Below are 21,353 nucleotides of genomic sequence, written 5' to 3'. Positions count from 1 at the left end.
GGAGAAAGAGGAATGGCAGAAAAAGGAAAGAGAGGGAAATGAAAGAAACATCCATATAGTCGCCAAATAACAATGTCTCAGAGCCAAAAGGAACTCAGTGACCATCTAGACAACTTGTACTGGAAAAAGAAAGTTAAGGTTGAATCCAATAATGCCCATTTCCTGTAGCAATCTCTTACTTATATGTGGTCTTTATTTAGGATTGGGATTTTAGATTTAGAGCAGAGAATTTCGAGATCATCTAATTCAACTCCTTCATAATCCAGAGGAGGAAACCTTAGGAGCGTTGAGGCTTGCCCAAGATGTCATAGGTAGTGAGTATATGAAACAGGATTTGAACCTAGATTCTCTGACCATAGAGTAAGTGCTTTTTCCAGTACCACCCCTACTCCTAAAGTCATAATAAGTGGCACAGTCAAGATTTGAACCCAGATCCTTTGTCTCCAAGTCCAATACTCTTTCCACTGCATCCTTCACAAAGTACTTTGTAATCATTTGTTTGAGTTGCAGCCCTAAGGAAGAGAGACAGCACGGCAGAGTAGACACAGAACTGGCCTGGATTCAAGTCCCATTTTTGGCTCATGCTGATTGGGAAAGTCATTTAACCTCTTGGTGCTCTGAATGCCTCTTTTAGATGATAAGTTGCAGAGAAAATGCTGACCTGCATTTGTAGAGGGAATTTTCTCACTAGAAAGTTCCCTCTATCAGGGAAATCATATGTCTAGTACCTATATTATATATATACATATATACATACACACACATACACACACACACACACACACACACATATATGCACATAACCCATATATATGTGTGTGTGTGTGTGTGTGTGTGTGTGTGTGTGTGTGTGTGTGTGTGAAAAGCAGTAACATGGACCAGGAAAATTCTGGGCAATTATTTTTCTCTTTTTGCTTAGCTTTTATTCTTACTCAACTTCATTTGAATGCCATTCAAAAAGAGGTCAAAGTCAGTTTTGTCATTTCAACTTCTACACAACTCTGCTGAGTTTTATTTGACAGAGCCCCCGAAAATGGAGTTGGGTGGGGCAAATGGATCAAAGGTTCAGATGGGAGTTACAAAGATTTTCCTAATTCTAAATCAGATGGTTGTCTGGGACCACAGCCTTCAAATCATCAGTCATAGGTAGTCAAAAGAATAGACTCAATCTTAGCTTGGGGGAATGCTGTCTGGCTTTTGTTCTACTGCTCTTAGCTAGGTATGAGGGCTCATAGATTGTGTTATAAATGAAAAGAGTTCAGTCTGTTCTCACCAGGGAGAGGCTTTCTAGTGACCACACCTTGATACATAGGAGCAGGGAGCCAGTAGATGGGAAGAGCTGAAGTCCAGAGAGGGTAGTACAGAAAAATACAGCAGAGACAATGCCACATAGCAGCATGATGATGTTACTAGAATACAAAGGCAACCCTGGAGTATGCATGTACCCTCCATACATGTACCCTAGCCACACAAGTTCCTGGTCCATGCTCCCTTGCATGTTCCTTGGACATGCATGTTTTGTGGACATCTGTGTGTATGTGCCTTACTCCACTGGTGGTGTGGTAAAATGCAGATGAACAAATATGTCCTTAGGAAGAACTCTTCTTCTTTTAAAAAAAACAAAACTCTAAACACATTTAATTGATACCTTTTGTTTTTACCTACTAGTCATATAGGTACTCTCCCACTCAGAACTGAACCTTTCGTTGTAATAAAGAAAAAGTTAAATAAAAACAACAAAAAAGTGACCATATCTGAGAATGTATGCAACATTCCGCTCCCATAGTGCTCTACCTCTCTGCCAAGAGGAGGAGAGTGTGTTTCACTGGCTATTCTCTGAGGCCAATATTGGTTATTACATTTAGTCAGATTTTATCTTCCTTTTAGTTTTTGTTTTATTTACATTATTATAGACATTATGCATATAGTTCTTCAGGTTCTGCTTATTTCATATTCCATCAGTTAATATATATAAAATTATATAAGATTTCTCATGTTTTTCTGAATTTTTCACACTTGTCATTTCTTCCAACATAATAATATTCCATTATATTCATACACTTGTTTGATTCCCTGTTACCAGCTGATGGTCAGACAATTTCTTTTCAGCTGTTATCACAAAAAGCGCTGCTATGAATATTTTGGTATCTTTATGTCTTACTTTAACCTCTTTGGGGCATTTGCCTAGTAGTTATCTCTGGTTCAGTCACTTTTCCTGAAGAATTCCAATTTGTTTTCCCTGATGACTGGACCGATTCACAGCTCCAACAACAGTATGTTAGTGCATCTGTCTCTCTACAATCTACCTAACATTGCTTGCTTTTTTGTTTTGTTTTGGTTATCTTTGCCCATTTGCTGGGTGTAAGATGAAACTCAGAGTGGAATCTTTTCCTACAACTTTATTTGCTCCACTGTTTGATTAGATAGATGTCTTTTGTTTTGAATTAATATGTCTACTGGCTGTCTTATAAAAGTGGGGACTTGGAGGCTATGGTTTTTAATGGGTTATGACTTCCAGAGTACCTCAAACCTGGGGTAGTTTTGTTTTGTTTGGGGTTGGGGGAGAGGAGAGGCAATGAGTGAAGTGGAAGCCCAAGTATTATACTTAGCTATTTCCATTATCTATATTGAGAAGTTAAAGTAGCTGATCTATTTTACAAGAATGGTAACTTGAACTGTTAACCATTCAGTTAACAGATGTGGTTGCCATTTCATTAACTCTATGTTGAGTCAGAAAGCCACATGACCCTGAGGATGTTCAGAAACAAAACAGAAGGGGAGCATAGCCATTGAGTAATCCTCAAGCAGGCAATAGAGAATTGTTTATTTTCTTTCTTTTCAAGGAATTTGAGTTCATCTGTTAGAAGACAGCTTGGTAAGAATGAGTAAATTCTCCATTTTCCATGGCTGCCCACAATTTCCTACTATTTACTTGACACCTGAAAGACTAAATTGGGTTTTTGTGTTCAAGGTTTGCAGACACTTTCCTCTCTTCACTTTATACAGAAATCAAATAACATAAATATAGAAAAATAAATAAAGAAAATGCTGTTATGTTCCCTTGAAGCTTTTCCACCATATGGGGAGTAAAGCCTTTGTAGTAAGAAAGAAGAGACTTATTTATAGAAGAACAGGCTGAGAATGATGCTGTCCAGCGCCTGGCAGAGCTATGAGTTGTGCAATTCACTCCTTTCCTACCACCTGCTCCTCCCCTCATCTCAAAGCCTATGGGGAGGGGGAAGGTGTTTTTATGCAATCTGACTTTGGTTCTTCATTAGAAGTGAGCAGATGAGGAAAGAGGTCAAAATTCAGCCGAACATGTGTCCCACCTACAGCAAGAGAAAATTGAACCTATTTATAGAGGGTGATAAGTTGAGAAGGTCCTGACGACCCGTCCTCCTTCTCCTCCTCCTCCTCTGTCTTGGGGAAAAAAAATAGACTTCTGTGAATTTAATGTTTCTAAAGGGTACCTGGTTAGTCATGGAACTAGGTGCTCACTCCACGGAACAGGAGCAATGAAAAATCTTGCAAGGAGGCAAGGGAGACTCTCTGTGCTCCAAATCTTCATTTTCGGGCCTTCCCTGGGATTTTTCTTCCCATCTTAAATACAGGTAACAAACACCCAGTTCCCAAAAAACACCTGACTTTTCCATATCCCTTTTATGTGAAAGACCTTTGACAATCATGAACCACAGCTAGGCGGCCCAATGGCTATGGAACTTCCCCTTTTTCCCCTACTCTGGCAGACAACCCAATTTTCTTCTGCTCTCCCTCTCTCTATCCCTTAGGACCAACCCCTGGTGCTGTAGTTAGTAATGCTGGTATTTGGGGCCAGATCCACAGAAACTACCTAAGGCAAGCAGAGTGAAAGATGCCCTCAAATCAACTTTTTATGGCAAATTCAGTTTGGGGATGGAGAGGGGAGGCCTTGGACCTTAGGACATAAAGCTATGTTGTGGAAGAAGCCATGGAGACTTCATCCCATTTGAGTGTTGGGCGGGGTACAGGTGATGGGGTTGGGGGGAGGAGGTGAAATGGTGGGAAGGAGACAGAATCTACAGTACAACTTGAAGCCACTGCTTCCAAGGAGGACAGGACCAGGCATGGGGCAGAGGAAGGATGACATTTCATAGCTTCCTATTCTACCTATTTCCTCTTTTTCTAGTGAGGTGCTCAGCTCAATGGTTTCTAGCTGCTGAAGGTATAGAAGTGTTTTCTATACCCTCTGACACAGCCTTTGCTCCCCTCCCCTCATATCATCTCTGTCCATTCCAGCTTCTGACAAGACCTCTTTAGTACGGAGGAAAGACTTGAGATAGGCAGGGAGGAATAAAAAGAAACCTGGGGTCTGCCCCTCAGACTCTTGTCATATGAGCGTTCATCCCCTCCAAGTGTGTTCCTGGCCCTCCATCTCTCTTTGTCCATGACTCAGGAAGAAAACCCACTGAGTGGAAAACCAAACTGCTCCATCAGGGTCTCCTGAGCATATGATAGGAGAGTGAGCCTGTCACAAGGAGGTATTAGAGTTGTGCATTGGCCCAAAAAGCCAAAGACTAGCTGGAGTCCTGAAGGGCAAAAGAGACTTTTCTGTCAGGCTGATAGGAGTAACTTAGATGAAGCAACTGGGTTTGAACATAGAGTCGGGGAGACCTGAATCCAAATTATGTCTCCTAGACAAGCCACTTAAACTCTCAGCCTCAGATTTCTCATCTATAAAATGGGTAATAATAGCACCCGCCCCACAGGGTTGTTGTGAGAATCAAATGAGATAATGTAGGTAAAGTGCTTTACAAACCTTAAAGCATGATATAAATGCTAGCTATTACCATAAGTAAATTAGAGTCAGAGGACTGAGTGAGGCAGTCATATGGACCATGCTTCATTCATGTCCTGTTGTCCAGGGCTATGTTAGCCACCTTCCTCTTCCCAATACCTACCCACACCCCCATACCCACTCCCACCCTCTACCCCCGCCCCCCCCCCCACACGCATACACACGTACACATAGCTCAAGAACCACAGTTGCTATTGCAGGCCATTGCAGACCCATTTCCCAATTAGAGGCCCAGCCTTGCTCTTTATTCCAGGGACTTCTCCTTCTTCCCCAATTCTGTGGTAAAGTGAGCTGGATAACCTAAATATGTTTTTTGTTTTCAGAAATGAAGATAAAACTTTCTTCTCTCTTTTGTATACCTATTGACCCTTTAACACCTTGATGCAACTTTCTCTCCAAAGGGACCTAAATGATATTTAAAACAGGGAGGGAGAGGAGGTGATACAAAGTGGCAGGGGAGGGAATGATTTAATCCAAGAGTTCTTCACCATTTTTGTGTTCCACGCACTCATTTGAAAGTGTGGTGAAGCCTATGGATGCCTTCTTAGGTTAATTGTTTTTAAAAATTCATAATTGAAGGAAATGCTAAATTTCATGCAGAGGTTAGTGAAAATAAAGATGTAATTTTCCCCAAGCAAGTTCATAGACCCCCTGTAATCTCTCCATGCACCCTTTGAGGGGGGGTCTACAAATCCCAGATTAATTAATTGTTCACAATGAAGGGAGTACTTTGGTGGGCTGATCCCTCACCTAGAGAAAGAGAAGAATGGAGGTGAACTGGGGAAGCCAGACCTAGGTGGAAAAATGTCCCTGGGGCGAGGGAGGGATTTATAACTTGTCAGAGGCCCTACCCCTACTGTTCCTTACTGCTAAATCCAAATTGTTCTTGTTGCTTTTATCAATACTAATTCATATTTCTGTAGTTAAAGTCTACACAGAACCTTCCTTACAAACACATGTACCCTTATGCCCATTACCGACATAAATAATGCAATCAGCAGACCTACTTCAGTCCCCTTCCCAGTCCACAACAGAGTCCCTATCCCTGTTCTTCCTTCACCAACCTCCTTCTACCCTCCATTCTGCTTGAGTCCCTTCCCCTCCAAAATACCCTGGCTTGTAGCTAAGCTGGTGGAGTCCTTCTTCTTATTGCTTGTTAGGCGGGGCCAATGAAAGGGGAGGTCAGACTCTCTTTTTCCATCACAGATGTGTTCCCATATGGAACACATATAGTGTGGAGCCGTGATAGACTGCTGGATTCTTTGTGGATAGAGCCACAAGACTTGAATTCAGGTCCTGCCTCAGACACTTACTGGTCATGTGAGTTCCCTGAGTATTCCTCAATTGCTTCATCTGTAAAATGAAGGTATTGGCCTTGATGACTTTTAAGGTCCTTTTTAGCCCTGAATCTATGATTCTATTAGGATTGTACCATACTTAGGCATATCTGTGGGTTAGAGGAAAGCTATCATCATATGTCTTAAATAATATTATTTTATGAGAAAATGTGTATTGAGTAACAAACAATGGAGGACTAGTGTAAAAATTATTTTCAGAACATAACCTAAACATGCATATGTTGGGGATTCATCTTTACTTGACATTTCTATAGCACCTGACCTTTGCAAAAGAACTTGACAATAATAACTTGGTATGTCTTTGCAACACTCCCTGGGAATTGATGGATGAGGGAGTCAAGACAAAATATCTTCTTCTCAGTGTTGGGCAGGTAAGGAAACTAAGCCATACACTGTACTTTCCAAATGCAATAGAAACCAAGACAGCTGTATGATAGGGTTGAAGAGAGCTCACAGCCATCCAAAGTGACTGATTATCCCCTTTGCATCCTTATATGAGACTGGTAATCGGGGCAGTTGTGACGAAGTCCTGGTGGTTAAGATAGAAAGTGCTGCAAATTGTATTTGGAGTGGGATTTGAGGGGAGACAAGTGTTAGTCTTGGAGTGATACTTGATGTGAGCTAGGGTGAGAGAGTGATTAGTTATTGATGAGCCCAGCAAGCTGAAGATGTGTGAATCAGTGCATGAATAAGAGGAACTGTTTTTGGGTGAGCATCCCCAATAGATTTGCGGGCATGTTTTGAGCCCCATGTAGCAGATCTTTGTAAGTGCCCAGGATATGCCTCAGGTGAACCTCCTTTGAGGGAGTATAAAGACAAATGGAGCTTAAAGCAGCACATAGAAACAAATAGCCCCAACTTGTGAGATGGAGTCATGTTGGGTCCTAAAAGCTGGTCTCTATAGAGGCATCCTGCCATCTGGGGACCATGATAACAAAGTCTTGGTCAACACAGCTATCTGACTGGTGTAGTGTTGGACTGTTGGTAATCTCCTTCCAGAAAAAGAGAGTGCCTCAGTGGACAACACAAACATACCTGAGGCTAGTGAGTAGTTTAGCTGGAGAATGAGTGTGAGTTGGTCTGTATCATAGGGAGAGGTTGAGGATTGGTGGCATGGTGGATAGAGCACCAACCCTGGAGTCACGAAGACTCATCTTCCTGAGTTCAAATCCAGCTTCAGACACTAACTAGCTGTGTGACCCTGGGCGAGTCACTTAACCCTGTTGGCTTCAGTTTCCTCATCTGTAAGATGAGCTGAAGAAGGAAATGGCAAACCACTACCGTGTCTTTGCCAAGAAAACTCCAAATGGGGTCATGAAGAGTCAGAAATGACTGAAATGACTGAACAACAACAAGACCTCTGGTCCCATCCCAGCTGTATCCTTCACTCTGTGGGACCATGAGCAAGTTACTTTACCACTTTCTGGCCCAATTTTCATATGAGTAAAATGATAATGGCAGAGCGTTCTGTGTCTCTACCACATAACAGCAAAGAAGCTTTAAAAATGATTTGGTAAGATTTTAAAACTACTTGAAAGGGCTCTATAAATACAAACAATAGCATGATTACTTAGGGCAAAGGGATAGGGACTGGATCTGTGGTTTCAATGGTACACAGAACTCCCTGGATGATGAAACTCCCTCCACCAATGCAGGATGGCCTTTTCTCTACAACTTGCAGTCTCAGAGAGTTGCCTCGAGCAGAGGTGTCGACCATGTGTGTGGAATCCACAACATTCTAGAATCAGTGTGGCCCAAACCAAATTAAAATGTAATTCCTATCTGATTTTAATCTGTTGACATATTATTAAAAAAAGAAATATATAAACATGTGTGGTTTTCTAAGTGAATATGTGGCTCACAGGGATCCTTGTGTACAGTTTAATGGCCACCATTTATATTGAGTTTGACACCATTGGCTAGAGCAGAGAGAGGTTATGTAACTTGCCCAGGATCACAAAACCCATATGGGTCTGAGGTGGAACTTGAAAACAAGTTTTCTTAGGTCCAAGGCCAGCTCTCTATCAACCTGTGTGCCATTTATTGCCTTAGTGAACTGCCTAGGGGCACTGAGAGGTCCAGTGACTTGCCAGGGGGTTACAGGGACAGGATGTATTAGAAGTAGGACTTGACCCTCATTCTTTCTGAGTTCCAAGCAACTCTCTATTCACTACTCAGGCTCTCTAGCAAATTACTGCTATCTCTAGCAAATACTGCTTTTTAGTATGGTTTCCCTCCATCACCCAGTTTGACTCATAAATTGTCAAGTGTGCTCAAGAATGAGAACTAATTTTATTATTAAACCACTGCAAAACATAATTAGGAAAGTAAATCCTATGGTAAGGAAAAATATGTCATACTGGTCATTTGGAGATTATTTATTGTATTATATTATCTATTCCACTAGCACAGATAATAAGAAATAATGATATTTTCAAATAAATCTATTTAATTTAATGTCTTGTAAGGAGAGAACAAAGTGCTCCTGATTACCTTTCTCATATAATGGCTGAGTATTCTTGCTTTGATCTATTCTTACCACCTTCCCACGATTGCAAATACCTAAATCAAATCAAGTCACTCCCTTACACAAAAACCTTCAGTAGCTCCCTCTTGCCTCCTAAGTAAAATATAATAAACTCTGTATTCTTATTATGTAACATAATAAATTACTTGATTTCTTATTCAAAGCCCTCCACAGTCTAACCCCAACTTGCCTTTCCAGTCTTAACTTATATTCATGGGGTATGTTGCAACCAGGTCAAAGCAGCTGAAGAGAGATGATTGTTAAATTTTCATCATGACCATTTACACCTCAAAAATTAGCAAAAGTTACAAACCAGGTCTTATTTTGTTGATTGTCTAGACTTAAGAAAGTGACAGACAAAATCTTAATAATGCCAATTAAACTTAAAAGTATGTTGTGAGTACATTTTAAAAAAGAAAGTTGTTGTTAAATATTTACCAATACCCTTGCTAATTTACATTAAGGGGTTAGTCTGGCACTCAGCAACTTGTAAAGAGTGTCCATTTCCTGCCTGGCACAATCCTTCATTTAATCTGTCTGATTCATTCCCAGTGAAAACTAGCTCACGATATGTACAGCTGGGGAGCAGTTCAAATCTGGTCATCTTTCCCAACCTCTCTCTTCTTTATGCATCTCAATTTAGTATAGGCATAAAACTAATTTATAGCTCTTGCCAGGATCAGGACAAATTTTCATCTCAGCCGGTCAAGTGAAAAGCACTAGAACAAATGAATAACGACTGACCCATGGTACCTATTAGAAATCATGCTTGGATCATCTCATTTGCTGTTTTAACATGAGAAATTAAGGGCTCCAGCAAGGGTTGCCACAGTAATGAGATGGAACCTTATCTTAATGAGCAGGGTCTTCAGGTGCTGTGTATGGGCAGAAGAGAGGAAGACTCCTGAGCCTTCCTATTCACATGACCTTGAAAGGTTTTTTTTTTCCTCTGTGAGTGGGGCTGCACATTCTCTAGATTTCTGACTCGGGTTTATTATCAATCAACCAGGACTCAATCATCATCTACCATGTACCTATTACTGAGCTGTTGCTGAGAGAGATAAGGAGTTATGGGATGTAGTGATGGCTGCTGAGAGGTTTAGGTGAACCTAACACACAAGAAACTACCACCAGTGATATATGGCAAGGAATAATTAAGTGCTAAGGAGTGTGATACAGACTCTAAGTGCTACAGTAGTAAGCCAGCCCAGGGTATCAGGGAGGAAACCAAGAATTAGCAAGTTAGTTCCAGGAAGGCTACTAAACAGCTAAACAGCTGCATGTCCTTGGACAAGTGATTTGAATTTCCCTAGGCTTCGGTTTCCTGGTCTATAAAATGACCAGGTTAGATGATATGATTTCGTAGGTCCCATGTAGCTTTAAGATGTTATGATTTTAGACATTCAAAAGAGAGGGAGATAATTTAATCCCACAAGCCTTTACTGAATGCTAGACCAGGGGGTATAAAGAAAAAAAATAGGAAACAGCCCCCAGCCTCAAGGTGCTTACATCCTATTGGTCAGAAACAGTATGCGCACAATTACTAAATACAGAATATACAGGAAGTATTTTTGTTGGGAAGGGAACATTTTTAATATGAAGGGTGGGTTGTAACAATAGAACAGGGGTTTCAGAGGGTACAATGGAAGGATAGGGACACCAGAGAAATAGGCTTGATAAGGATGGATAGGAGGTAGCAGCAAAGGATGATTAGGAAAAGGAGCTTCCTCCTGGGCAACCTAGAATCCCAGGGATTCTGAGAGGAGCCAAAAGAAGTAGATTGCTATGTATTTTATAGTAACAAAGGTATTGTTGATTTGATTCTCAATCCCGGAGAAGCGGATGGAGGCAGAAGCACGCATTCAGCAGCAGAGCAGATGTCCAGTGTCTGGTCCTGTCTAACAGTCAAGAAGGGGGTCAGCAAAATCCTGAGGCCAGGGCTCTTCTCAAGGAGTAAGGTATGTTTGAAGGTACTCTCCCTCAGCCAGCTCAGCTCTATCCCAGGACTCACTCCAATGCTGAGTAGATTATAGAGCAGAAATAGGGGTTAAGAGGGTCTTTATTCCTTGGGTTGTAGTGGGAGGCACGGATGGCACTAAGTGCAGCAGTGGTCAGGGAAGGATTCATAGAAGACTGGCAGACCTTGAGTGCTAGATGGAGCTTGGATAGATAATGGAGAGAGGAGAGTAGTCTATGAGAAAGAAATCAATGAGAGCATAGGCAAAAAGATGGGAATTATTAGTGTGTTTATAGGACTGAACAGCCTAAGATGTGAGAAATAAGACTTCGCAAGGCGTAATGGAAAGAGCACTTAACTAAAAGTTGGGAAATAAGGGTCCAAACCTCCATCCACCTTTATTTTCTCCTTGGGTAAATGACTTTGGGGCAGCCAAGTGGCATAGTGGATAGAGCTCTGAGACTGGAGTCAGGAAGACTCATCTTCCAGAATTCAAATCTGACTTCAGACCCTGGGCAAGTCACTTAACCCTGTTTGCCTCAGTTTCCTCATCTGTAAGATGAGCTGGAGAAGGAAAGGGAAACTATTCCAGTATCTTTGCCAAGAAACCCCAAATGGGGTCACAAAGAGTCAGACAAGACTCAACAACAACAATGAAGACAATGACAACAACGCTAAACTTTGCCACAGGTGTGAAATGAGAGGATTAGAACAGATGATCTGTAAGCTTCCTTCCAGCTCTAAAATACCCAAAAATTCTTTGATTCTAGACAAGGTAGAGGTTGAAGTGATAGACTGTGGCCAAAAGGAAACTGGAATCCCATCTCATCCACGTGATGCCTGTGTTACTCTGGGTAAGCGACTTAACCTTGGTCTTTTGAGTGACCTCAACTGGAAAGTGAACAAGAAACTACAATATATCCAGTAATTGCTTATTCAGCCTGTACTTGAAAAACTTCTGCTATGGTGAATCCCAAAGTCCATGAAGCAGCCCATTTCACTTTTGTTCAGTTCTAATTGTGAGCAAGTTTTTTCTTGAAATCAACTTTCACCCATTTTTTGTCCTACTTCTGACCCTTAGGACCAAGCAGAATAAATGTAATAATCTCTCTTTCACAGAATATTCCTTCAAGTACCAGAAGATAGCTGTTCTATCCCCTCGAGGTCTTCTCTGCTTCAGATCAAACACCCCCAGTTCCCCTAACTTATCTTCATCGGGAATGATTTCTAGAGTCCTTCCCTTTCCCGCGACTCTTCTTTAGACAAGCTCCAGTTTGTCAATGTCCTTCCTGAAGTATGTATTTTCATGGCACCTGGGTTTGAATCCCAATTTTGCCACTTAAAACCTTAATGGCTTTGGGTGAGTTCCTCCCCCTCTCTGGGTCTCATTTTTCTAAACTATAAAATTGGATGATTGGACTAACAGATCTCTAAATTTCCTTTCAGCTCTAAATCCTTTGATTCTTAAAATTGGATTAAGGGGATTTTCTATGACAGTGCCCTGGGATAAACCATAACAGCATTTACAAAAATGCAGATTCTTATCTATTCTACCCAACAATGTTTTGTACATTTCTACAGTTATATACTCACAACAGATGAGTTCCTAAAAAGTGATAGGTATCTAGAATTTTTGCACATAGGATCCTTTTATGCCACCAGGATAGCTCACTGTTTAAAGAGATCCTGAGTCAAATCTCTTAGAATAAAAAGCAAAAACATCTTTTGAAATGGAAATGATCTCTCCCTCATTTGTCTGTGCAGAATATTTGGGTTGTGTATATATGTTGAGTGGTCTACAAGTATGATACATCTGAATACAACTCAGGGGGGACTATTTGTGAGAATGAAGGACCAAACAAACAAAGAACTGAGGTAATCATTCAAATTGACTTGAAAGAGAGGAATGAGGCACATTCACAGAGCTAAGATGTGAGCCCCAAATCCTCCCTGGAGAGCCTCTCCAAGAGGTTGCTATACCTCCCCAAGTCATATTTTAATCGGTGCCCTGGGGCCCCAGAAGCTACATCCTTTCTCAGAGAATGGACAGTCTGAAATATTATGAAAATCCATGTCAGAGGAAGAGCTAACTTGGCAAGAATGAATACCAAGAATCCAGAACAAGAGTTTTCAAGTCTCCTCAAATCTAGTATGAGAAGTTGGGTGCTCGATGGTATTGGGCATAGTGGAGGAGTTGAAGAAAAATGTGCTTTTGTGATGGGGAAGGGCCTGGATTTGAGCTCAAAGAGGGAAAACAGCTTAGCTCAGAAATAGTATGACTGCTATTTTATCTAATATACAGTAGCTTTCTCCTCTTCTCTCCTAGACTACTAGGTGGCCCAGTGGATAGAGTTACAGAGTTCAACTTGGCCTCAGACACTTACTAGCTTTGTGACCCAGGGCAAATGACTTAATCTGCATGCCTCAGTTTCCCTGTGTGTAAAATGCAGGTAATATATAGCATCTACCTCTAAGAGTTGTTGTGAAGACAAAATGAGATGGTTTGTAAAGTGCTCCACACACCTTAAAGTGCTATATAAATGCCAGTTACTATTATAATCACACCTTTCAGTGGTATCCCACTTTTCAGTTTAGGAAAGGCAGTCACCCTTAACTTAGAAAGTATACAAAGTCTGGATGATAAGGTATAATCCAGCTTTACTTTGTGTAGCTCGCATTCCACTCGATTCTGGACTGACATGAACTATTAGGATCATGGTGGGGTATATTAGATTGTGGCTATATGATCCGGAGCAAGTCATTTCATTTTGTTTGAACCCCCCATCCCAGCTCATTTGGAACCCTCTAAAATAATCTAAACTCAGTTTATACCAAACTGGGAGACAAATCAATTACTTGACAAACATTTTTAAAGAACTACTGTGTTACAGACACTATGCTAGGTGCCTGAGATAAAATATGAAAATGAGATACTGTCTGTCCTCAAGGAGCTTACATTCCATTGGGGGAAAATAATATATTCATGGATAGGTAAACATGGAGGAAAAGGACAAATAAGAAACATACATTTCCAAACAATACATTTAAATGGGACTAAGAAAATTTGAAAGGATACATTGTTATAAAAGTTCTCATGAGGTCATATTTTGTTCCATCCAATCACTTGCTTTTATTTTTGTAATCAACAAACAACAATTATAATAGGGTCTTATATTTTCTACATATTTCAGTTAATTGTGAAATGGTAAAGATGGGGCCTATTATTGAATAGGGCTTGCAGAAGTCTGCCTGTTTCCCACTAGTATCTGCATCAAGTATACCCTTCCTTCCCATATAGATGACTCTCATAAATATTTTGTATAGATAGGAAAGTGGGCATGGAGGTCAATTGGTTTTGGTACTCTTTTCAGTAATAAGATCTGATATTTTGTACAATATCATTTCCCCCATCTTTAAGATTCCTTGAAAGTCCTTGAAAGGACACAGATTTTGTTTGTAAGATATCAGAAACTTGCAACATCTGCCTCATGTTCACTGAATTGTATACATTAAAATACTAATTGTTAATCAGTTTAATACTTTGCATGATGTAATGTTCACATTGTTATAATACAAACTCTTCAGTCCCTGTGGAGCCCTGAAAAACAAGATGGTGTACATACCCCCTGGGTTTTTCCCCCTATACCAGGCCTGGACCACTTGGGGTGAGATGCTCTATTTTGACCCTAAGAAGCTTTCAGTGGACAGTGAAGTCCCCCTTTCAGAAGCTAGTGACATAGTCTTTTGAGAAGACATAAAAATATATGGAAGGAACAGTGAATTGGAAGTCAAAAGAGCTGGGTTCAAATTCCAGCTCCACCACTTGCAATTTGTATGACCTTGGAAAAATAATTTTACCTCTCAGATTTTCAGTTTTCTCAAGTGTAATTTGAGAATATTGGGCAAAATGATCTAAGGTCCCTCGTGAGTCTAAAGTTCTACAGTCTTATCTAAGTCAAGGGGCTATCTTGGTATTTTCAGGGTGTTGTGTTTCAGATGATGGAACACCTGTCTTTACCTGTTATGGTCCCTGGACAATCCTGTCACCATACCTTCCCATTGGTTAGGAAGAAGAGACACTTACTTAGCAAGTTAGTAAATAGAAGTAAATTTCAAAGACTTGTTCTCCTGATCTGAAGAGAATAATGGCTAATATTCTCTAAGTGTGACTTCTTGGGAGAAAGTGAAAAGTCATTCTACAACTTTGAATTACTTAAGAACTCTAATCAATGAAATGACATCCACAGTTCCAGAAGACCAAAATAATGAAGCATGCTATCCACCTATTCACCAGAGAGGTACAAAATGAGACATATATTTCTTGGACACAGTCAATGAGGGAATTTGTTTAGATTGACTATACATAGTTAGTAAAATGGTTTTGTTCTAGTTTTTTCTTCTTTCCAATGGTGTGAGAGCTGGGAGGAGGTAGAAGGGAGAGAAAAAATATTTTTGTTTAATTCTTAAAATTTAAAATAATAAAAAAAATCACCCTAAATTTCTTTTATAAATTTTAAAATTTTTGTTTCAAATAGAAAGGATGTGAAAAAAATGGAACTAAACAAGATTAGAGCAGGTTCATAGCACAGCCTCAGAACATTAAGCAGGGAAGAGCGAAGGAAAGGGAACACGCATTTCTTCTCTATTGTGTGCCAGGCACTGTTCTAAGCATTTTACAAATATATTCTTGTTTGATCCATTTGGAAGAGATAGGATGGGGGGCCAATAGTTATTGCTAAAAAATGTGAAGGTGATTTCATCAGCACATCCCTTTTGATGCCTGTGACACCTCTCAGTATCTATTCTGTCTCCCATTCCAAATAAACTTTCCTGGAAATTGACTTTTGCTTGTCTATCTATGTCTCTGCTTGTGAATCTGTCCTATCTCTACTTAACTTCTGGTTCACCTGAGGGAGAGCTCCATATTTGTACTGTCTTATACAAATCCTTTGGCTTTTCCAAAATACCATACCCACCACAGGGAGCCAGAAAGTCTGGGGTTAGCTTCCTGGATACAGAGAATCAAAGTGGCAACTACTCATATATTAAAGCTTAGGCTAGACTAGTCTGTACTGAGGTTTTTTTCTTTTATATGTGCTTTTGATTATCTTTAACCTGATGTATTATTTCATTACTAATATTCTCTTTTTTTCCTTTGGAAGTATAAGGGGAGGCAGCCCTACTTCCTTGCCAGTACTCTGGTGCTCTTAATTAATTTCATTTGCTCTTCTTCCTCTTGATATGCATAGTGCTTGGGTAGGGGTAATGCAATGGTAGATCTATGATACAGTAGTAGACCATAGAATTTTGGAAGACAGAACACGAAATAATGATCAGGATAGGTGCTGAAGCTAGGACTATCTCCTTTGGTTTCCCCTCACCCAGGAGAACATAGGACTTACTTGGGGTGTTTCCCCCCTCCTCTTTCCTGTGCTCTGACTGCTTTCCTCCTACTCTGACAAGCCAGGAACCCTGGAAGTCATGATCCCTGGTATTCCAATTTCTGTGAAAGCAGCAATGACCCCACTGGAGAAGCCCAGCCCCCAATCCATTGCTTACCCACTCCCGTAGTGATGGTAATCACCCTTTGCAAGGTCTAGTCACCTGGCTCTCCAGTAAATATTATTATGTTATAATTATCACCCATCGTCCTGTGCTTGGGGCAGCAGCAGATGAGAGAGCTATTATAATATGCTGGACTTAGAAACTGTCTCTCTTTCATGCTTGGGCTATACATTCAAGACTAAATATGGAGGAACTGGACTCCAACCTGAAAGGAGGTCTTGGCTTGAAGGGTTAAATCTGAGAACCATTTGGAATATCACATTTATATTATAAATGGCTAATGCTTCCTTGGATTTTACTATGTTTTTCTTTAATCTAATTAAGTGGATTTTTAAACCATGATCATTTAGGTTTGAGTGACTGAAACAAAGATCTAGCTCTGGAAGAAATAATAGAGCCTCACAGGGCTACAGACATGAAAGACACATCATAACTGACGCATCATCCTTAACAAAAGAACCTAAGACATGACAATAAGTGGTAGAAGGCTAAATGATTGATGGCGATCTACTCCATGGTCCCTGATCCTAGCAGAGTCAGACCACTATACATAAATATCCTTGCTTAAACGTAAGTAAGCCATCTGCAGAATGTCAGACCAGACAGAAATAATCAAAAGTGCATATGAAAGAAAACAACTCAGTACAGACCTGTTTAGTTTAAGTGGCAAGAGAAAGAGGCAAGAGCCTGGGAAGTATAGGCATCCCTAATTGCAGTCTTTGGTTACTGGGCTACCAAAACCAACAGCATGGAATCCTCAGTGTCCTTAAAACTTAGTTCTAACTCCAGTCATGGAGCTCATTTAGCAGATTAACATAGCTCCTTGATACAAATTGGAACAGGACTCTTCACAGAATGCAATGCTGTATTATGACTTCTGGCATATTAGACCTACCAACACTTTTTAAGTTCAACTTACTGTCGATATAGGCATGGTGCCCAAGTTTCAGCTCTTGTCTGTCTCCCTGATGGCTGTGAGAATTCTCCCTGCTGGGATCACCTGAATAGTTCATGCTATTCTGGACCTTGAAGCTGTTTCCTATTCAGTCAGCCCCCAGAGCTGTGGAGGTGCATCTAGACTCCCTCCCACACAGGACTCCCTTGGGAATCCAATAGAGGGAAAGCAATTCCCTTAAGGTGCACGAGGAAGAGTTATGAAAACCTTAAGGTATGGCACAGGGACCCCTGAAACTTCACTGTGGTGAAACATTTATCTAAGAAACTCAGCTTTATTAGAGCCCCCCTCCTCCATTTGTTGCCTAAAAAATTATCTATAACCTGGCCACCAGGTTATATTGTAAATACCCTAAGACCTCATTTACTAGAGTGGCCAAGAATATTTCCATAGAAAGACTCCATATAATGCAGCCTTGACTCTTCTCCTTCTCAAGGTTTCCAAGCTGACCTGAAGTCTTAGGGTCATAAACCAGTCCCAGTAATGTTGCTGGAGATGCTTACCAGATTGTATAGGACAACAGTATTTTCAGTTTACGCAGCTCACACTTTGTCAGCAATGAAGCTCATGCTCCAGTATTTTTCACGACATTAAGTATTGTCCCCTCTGCTCTCTTAGAGAGATACATTCTCCTGAAACCACTTGTTTTCTTCCCTTTAAGTGAATATGAGAGATGAAAAATTCTGGCTAAAAGTAGGTACCTGACAAGTATTTGTTAATTGAATGAATGAATGAATGAATTTCTTCTTGGCACCATTAAATGAGAATGACCAAAAATAGCTGGGAAGTAGATAAAGCCTGGCATCTTACACCAGAGTCAGCTTTCAGACTGCATCCCTTGTAGGTCCCTTGTTTATATCAGAAACTTCTCATTTCTCTTGGTGGGCTAGAATCGCTGAGACAATTCATCAAGTCCCACTACAAATTGACAGTATTTAGTTGCTTGCAGACATCAATGTATTGATGTGTCCTGGAACAGCAGCCAAAGTCACCAGCAAATGGAAAGGTGTCAGGATGGGGAAATGGATGGCTGTGTTATGAGCTTGATCCAGCCCATTTGCTTGGAACCAGAGAACTCAGCATAGCTCCTGTACTTTGCTCCATTTATGCCCCAGGCTGCAAGCCAGAGGCAAAGTCCTAAAGTAAACAAGACACCACTTAGCAGGTGAGTCTAATGGAAACACACAGAGAGTGTGGGAAAATAAGCTTCTTACACAAGTTCTGCCACTAATAACTGACCATGCCTCATCACTGCCTGGGTCAGGCACCACCCATTCAGAAGATTTCAGAAAGCAAAATTACAACTGGTTCTCTTTCTGACTCCTCTATCTTTTTTTTTTTAATGGCTGAATTGGAGTAAGGGGCTACACACACCAGATCTAAAAGAAATTAGGATGTGTCTAATGGAAATAAAGCATAGGGGCAGAAGGAGCCATCTTGAAAGCTCTGACTTTCTTATTCACTCCTTTTGGCTTAATTCTTCTGAGATTGTTATTTGGTAGACAACAGAGTGTTTGGATACACACACACACACACACAAATTAGATACCCAAATTGTCAACTTAATAATGAGAGCTAGAGCAGGAGATAGGAAAAATATCAGAGATAGATAGATAGATAGATAGATAGATAGATAGATAGATAGATGTATGTATGTGTATATATATGTATGTGCATGTGTGTGTGTGTGTGTGTGTGTGTGTGTGTGTGTGTGGAGAGAGAGAGAGAGAGAGAGAGAGAGACAGAGACAGAGACAGAGACAGAGACAGTGACAGAGAGAAAGAGTGTTGTTATTTGTTCTTCGTTCTCAGAGGACAAATGACATCAGGAAGGTGATGTCTTGACTTGCACGTGAACTGGATATAAGTGAGGCAGGGCTGTGCAACATCACCAGCCTCACTCTCTTCTCTAGTGGATCAGAATGACTGGAGATGGTCCCAGATGCAGTAGACCTTAGCCTTTTTAAGCTAAGTTCTTTCCCAGGTCTCAGTTTGTCTGAGTCTACACCCATTCAGTGATTAAGGCTAGGTAAGAAATGAAGCCAAAAATGGCTTCTTTTACCTATTAAAAAAAAAATCAGTCTGGGAGAGGAAGAACCACAGGGTTTCTGGCCAGAACAGAAACAATTTCTATTTACATTCACTCTGAGCCATCAAAACCCAAAACAGTGATCAAGAGAGGCTTGGGCTGGGATCTGTTGTTGGCCAATCAGTGAGAGCCAGACTGATTTGGGTTTAAGGCACTGTGAGGTAGCTCCATTTAAATCCCAATGGGATTTATCAAAGCCAGTTTTTTCAGTGCTGTATTTCAAGAAATCATAATGGGGCAAAAGAATTAATTGTCCCATTTTTAAGATGATAGAATAAATAAGTATGTATGTGTGTATACCTACATATATATAATATGTGTGTGTGTGTGTGTGTGTGTGTGTGTGTGTGTTTTGCAAGGCAAAATCTAATGGATTTTGAAGATTATTTACAAGGCTCTGTAACAAGTAACCAAGATGCCATAGTAGACAGAGTGCTGCACTTGGAGGTAAGAAGGCCTGAATTTAAATCCCACTTCTAATATTCATTAAATATAGTTCTATGGGTAAGCATCAGGTTTCTCATCTACAAAATGGGGTTAATAACAGGCATAACACTTCATTCACAGAGTTGGCATGAGGGTTAAATGATATAATAATGATTCAATTACGAAAAGAAGCTATTTTATCCATATGTGAAAAATCTGAAGAACATTAAGTGTAAAAGAATAATAGCAAGGACAAGACTTGTCCCCAGACCATTTCTAACCCTACAGAAAAAGATGAGAAGGATGGTTATTACCAATAATATAAGACCTTTAAAGTCTGCCCAACATTCTATAGGTAGTATCTCATTTAAGCCTCAAAGTACTACAAGGATTATGAAATGCCCAATTTTACAGGTGAGGAAACTGAGGCTCAAGGAGTTTTATTTGGCTTACCCATGGTCACACAGCTAGAAGTACCAGATATGGGATTTGAACGCGTGTTCACCTGACTCCAAATAGTAAATCATTTTGCAAACTTTATCAATCATCATTACTATAATCAACTAAATTGTGTTAATAGGTAATGAAACAGCCTGAAAAAAATGCCTTTAATTCCTTTAAAATGAAACTTTGTCCTATCATCTCAGGAAATCACTTCTGTATCACATGCAAATACAGGAAAGATTTATTCAGTGCTGCATGCAAATACACAAAGGGTCTGTGATTTCATCAGGGAAGGGAATTCTCAGTGTCTACCAACTAACCTATAGTTTTTAAAAATGTGTTTATGCATATAATAAATATTGTCTATTCCTTAACATAGTGGAATATGGTAATAAGTTCAGTCAAGTTAGCCAAAGGCTACTACTGAGCTAGAACCGTGGCACAAGATCATGTGTTGTTAATGTTTAAATGTGTTTAACTTCCATGTTGCTATGCACACATAAATGTAAGTCATGGCTGACATAGTTCTCTTGAATAGAGATAGCACTACCTCAGTGGGGCTGAGACTTTTGCTTGTGCTTGCTTCCCTATAATGGTATTACTCTTTGGAGCCCTACTTTGTCTTGCATATGCACAAGTTGCTACTAAGAATAAGTGTATAAAAAAAAAAAGAATAAGTGTATGTGTCATGAAGGGGAACATACTCCATTAATTTACTGCCTTCCCAAAAATGCACATGCTACTTACATTTTAATTGCTACAAGATGATGAAAATAAGATGACCTTTCAGGTCCCTTCTAACTCTTAGTTTGTGATGATATAATAACAATTCAATCAATAAGTAAGAATTTATTAAGTGCCTACTATGTGCCAGGCACTGTGCTAAGTTCTGGGGATGCAAAAAGAGGTAAAGGACAGCTCTGTCCTTAAGAAGCTTACAATCTAATGGGGGGAGACAACATGAAAATGAATCTATACAAAGAAAGCAACATATAGGATAAATAGGAAAACTTATCAGAGGGAAGACATTGGAATTAAGAGGATTTGGGAAAGGTTTCCTGTAGAAGGTGAAATTTTAGTTGAGACTTAAAGGAAGCCACAGATGTCAGTAGTCAGAGTAGAGAATAGAGAACATTTCAGGCATGGGAGACAGTCAGAGAGAATGTTTAGAGCTGAGAGATAAAGGGTCTTGTTCATGG

At 40.2% G+C, this 21,353-nt stretch overlaps 1 protein-coding gene across 1 annotated transcript in view; it reads right to left on the bottom strand.

Annotated features, from left to right (window-relative positions):
* The window catches only part of SIAH3 (siah E3 ubiquitin protein ligase family member 3), a 34,643-nt gene extending 17,389 nt beyond the window's left edge, over positions 1-17,254 (bottom strand). Inside the window, exon 1 of the mRNA XM_078147663.1 lies at positions 17,161-17,254. Within this exon, the coding sequence (XP_078003789.1) occupies positions 17,161-17,254 (94 nt within the window). The remainder of the gene's footprint in view (positions 1-17,160) is intronic.
* Positions 17,255-21,353: the final 4,099 nt, after the last annotated feature.

This window comes from Phascolarctos cinereus, unplaced genomic scaffold (genome assembly GCF_003287225.1).
Source record: "Phascolarctos cinereus isolate Bilbo 61053 unplaced genomic scaffold, phaCin_HiC Scaffold_7;HRSCAF=346, whole genome shotgun sequence".
Taxonomy (NCBI): Eukaryota; Metazoa; Chordata; class Mammalia; order Diprotodontia; family Phascolarctidae; genus Phascolarctos; species Phascolarctos cinereus.
The sequence above is the reverse complement of the archived record's forward strand: the minus strand, read 5'-3'. Positions and strand labels throughout refer to the sequence as shown.